Consider the following 460-nt stretch of genomic DNA (forward strand, 5'->3'; position numbering starts at 1 on the left):
CATTCGTGCAACGCACTGTACATACAATTTCAAGTCTTGGATTGCAGATGCAAGATTACACAATCGATTCTATCGGTACATATTTTATTTCTTTAGCAAATTATTACGTATTACTGCGTGATATCTAAGCTATTTGTTCATCACAATCTTTCACATTGATAATAAATTGTTTTCAATTTTTCTCCCGAGTTTTCTTTCAAGCAATAAAAATTTTATTTAAGATAAAAAATGTGCAAAAAAATAAATCTTTTATAAATCATTACAAATATTGTATTAACATATTGCGATAATCAAAATAAATTATATATAATAAAGAAGAACTTACAGGTTCTGTCCTTCCATCTCCATCTTTGCCCAAGGAGCGACCTTCAGACCAACCCATTTTCGAAAGCAATTTGAACCCTTTGTTATCCTTTGTTATTGATCTATAATTAAATATATATATATATATATATATATA

The 460-nt window shown here is 27.4% G+C and overlaps 1 protein-coding gene across 2 annotated transcripts in view; it reads right to left on the minus strand.

The window, feature by feature from the left end:
* Positions 1–460, minus strand: part of LOC108762259 (angiogenic factor with G patch and FHA domains 1) — a 25,479-nt gene that overhangs the window by 13,453 nt on the left and 11,566 nt on the right. For both annotated transcript variants that reach the window (XM_018509189.1, XM_018509190.1), the window contains one exon: positions 326–425. In XM_018509189.1, coding sequence (XP_018364691.1) covers positions 326–425 — 100 coding nt within the window. The remainder of the gene's footprint in view (positions 1–325; positions 426–460) is intronic.

This window comes from Trachymyrmex cornetzi, unplaced genomic scaffold, assembly GCF_001594075.2.
Source record: "Trachymyrmex cornetzi isolate Tcor2-1 unplaced genomic scaffold, Tcor1.1 scaffold284, whole genome shotgun sequence".
NCBI classification, from domain to species: Eukaryota; Metazoa; Arthropoda; class Insecta; order Hymenoptera; family Formicidae; genus Trachymyrmex; species Trachymyrmex cornetzi.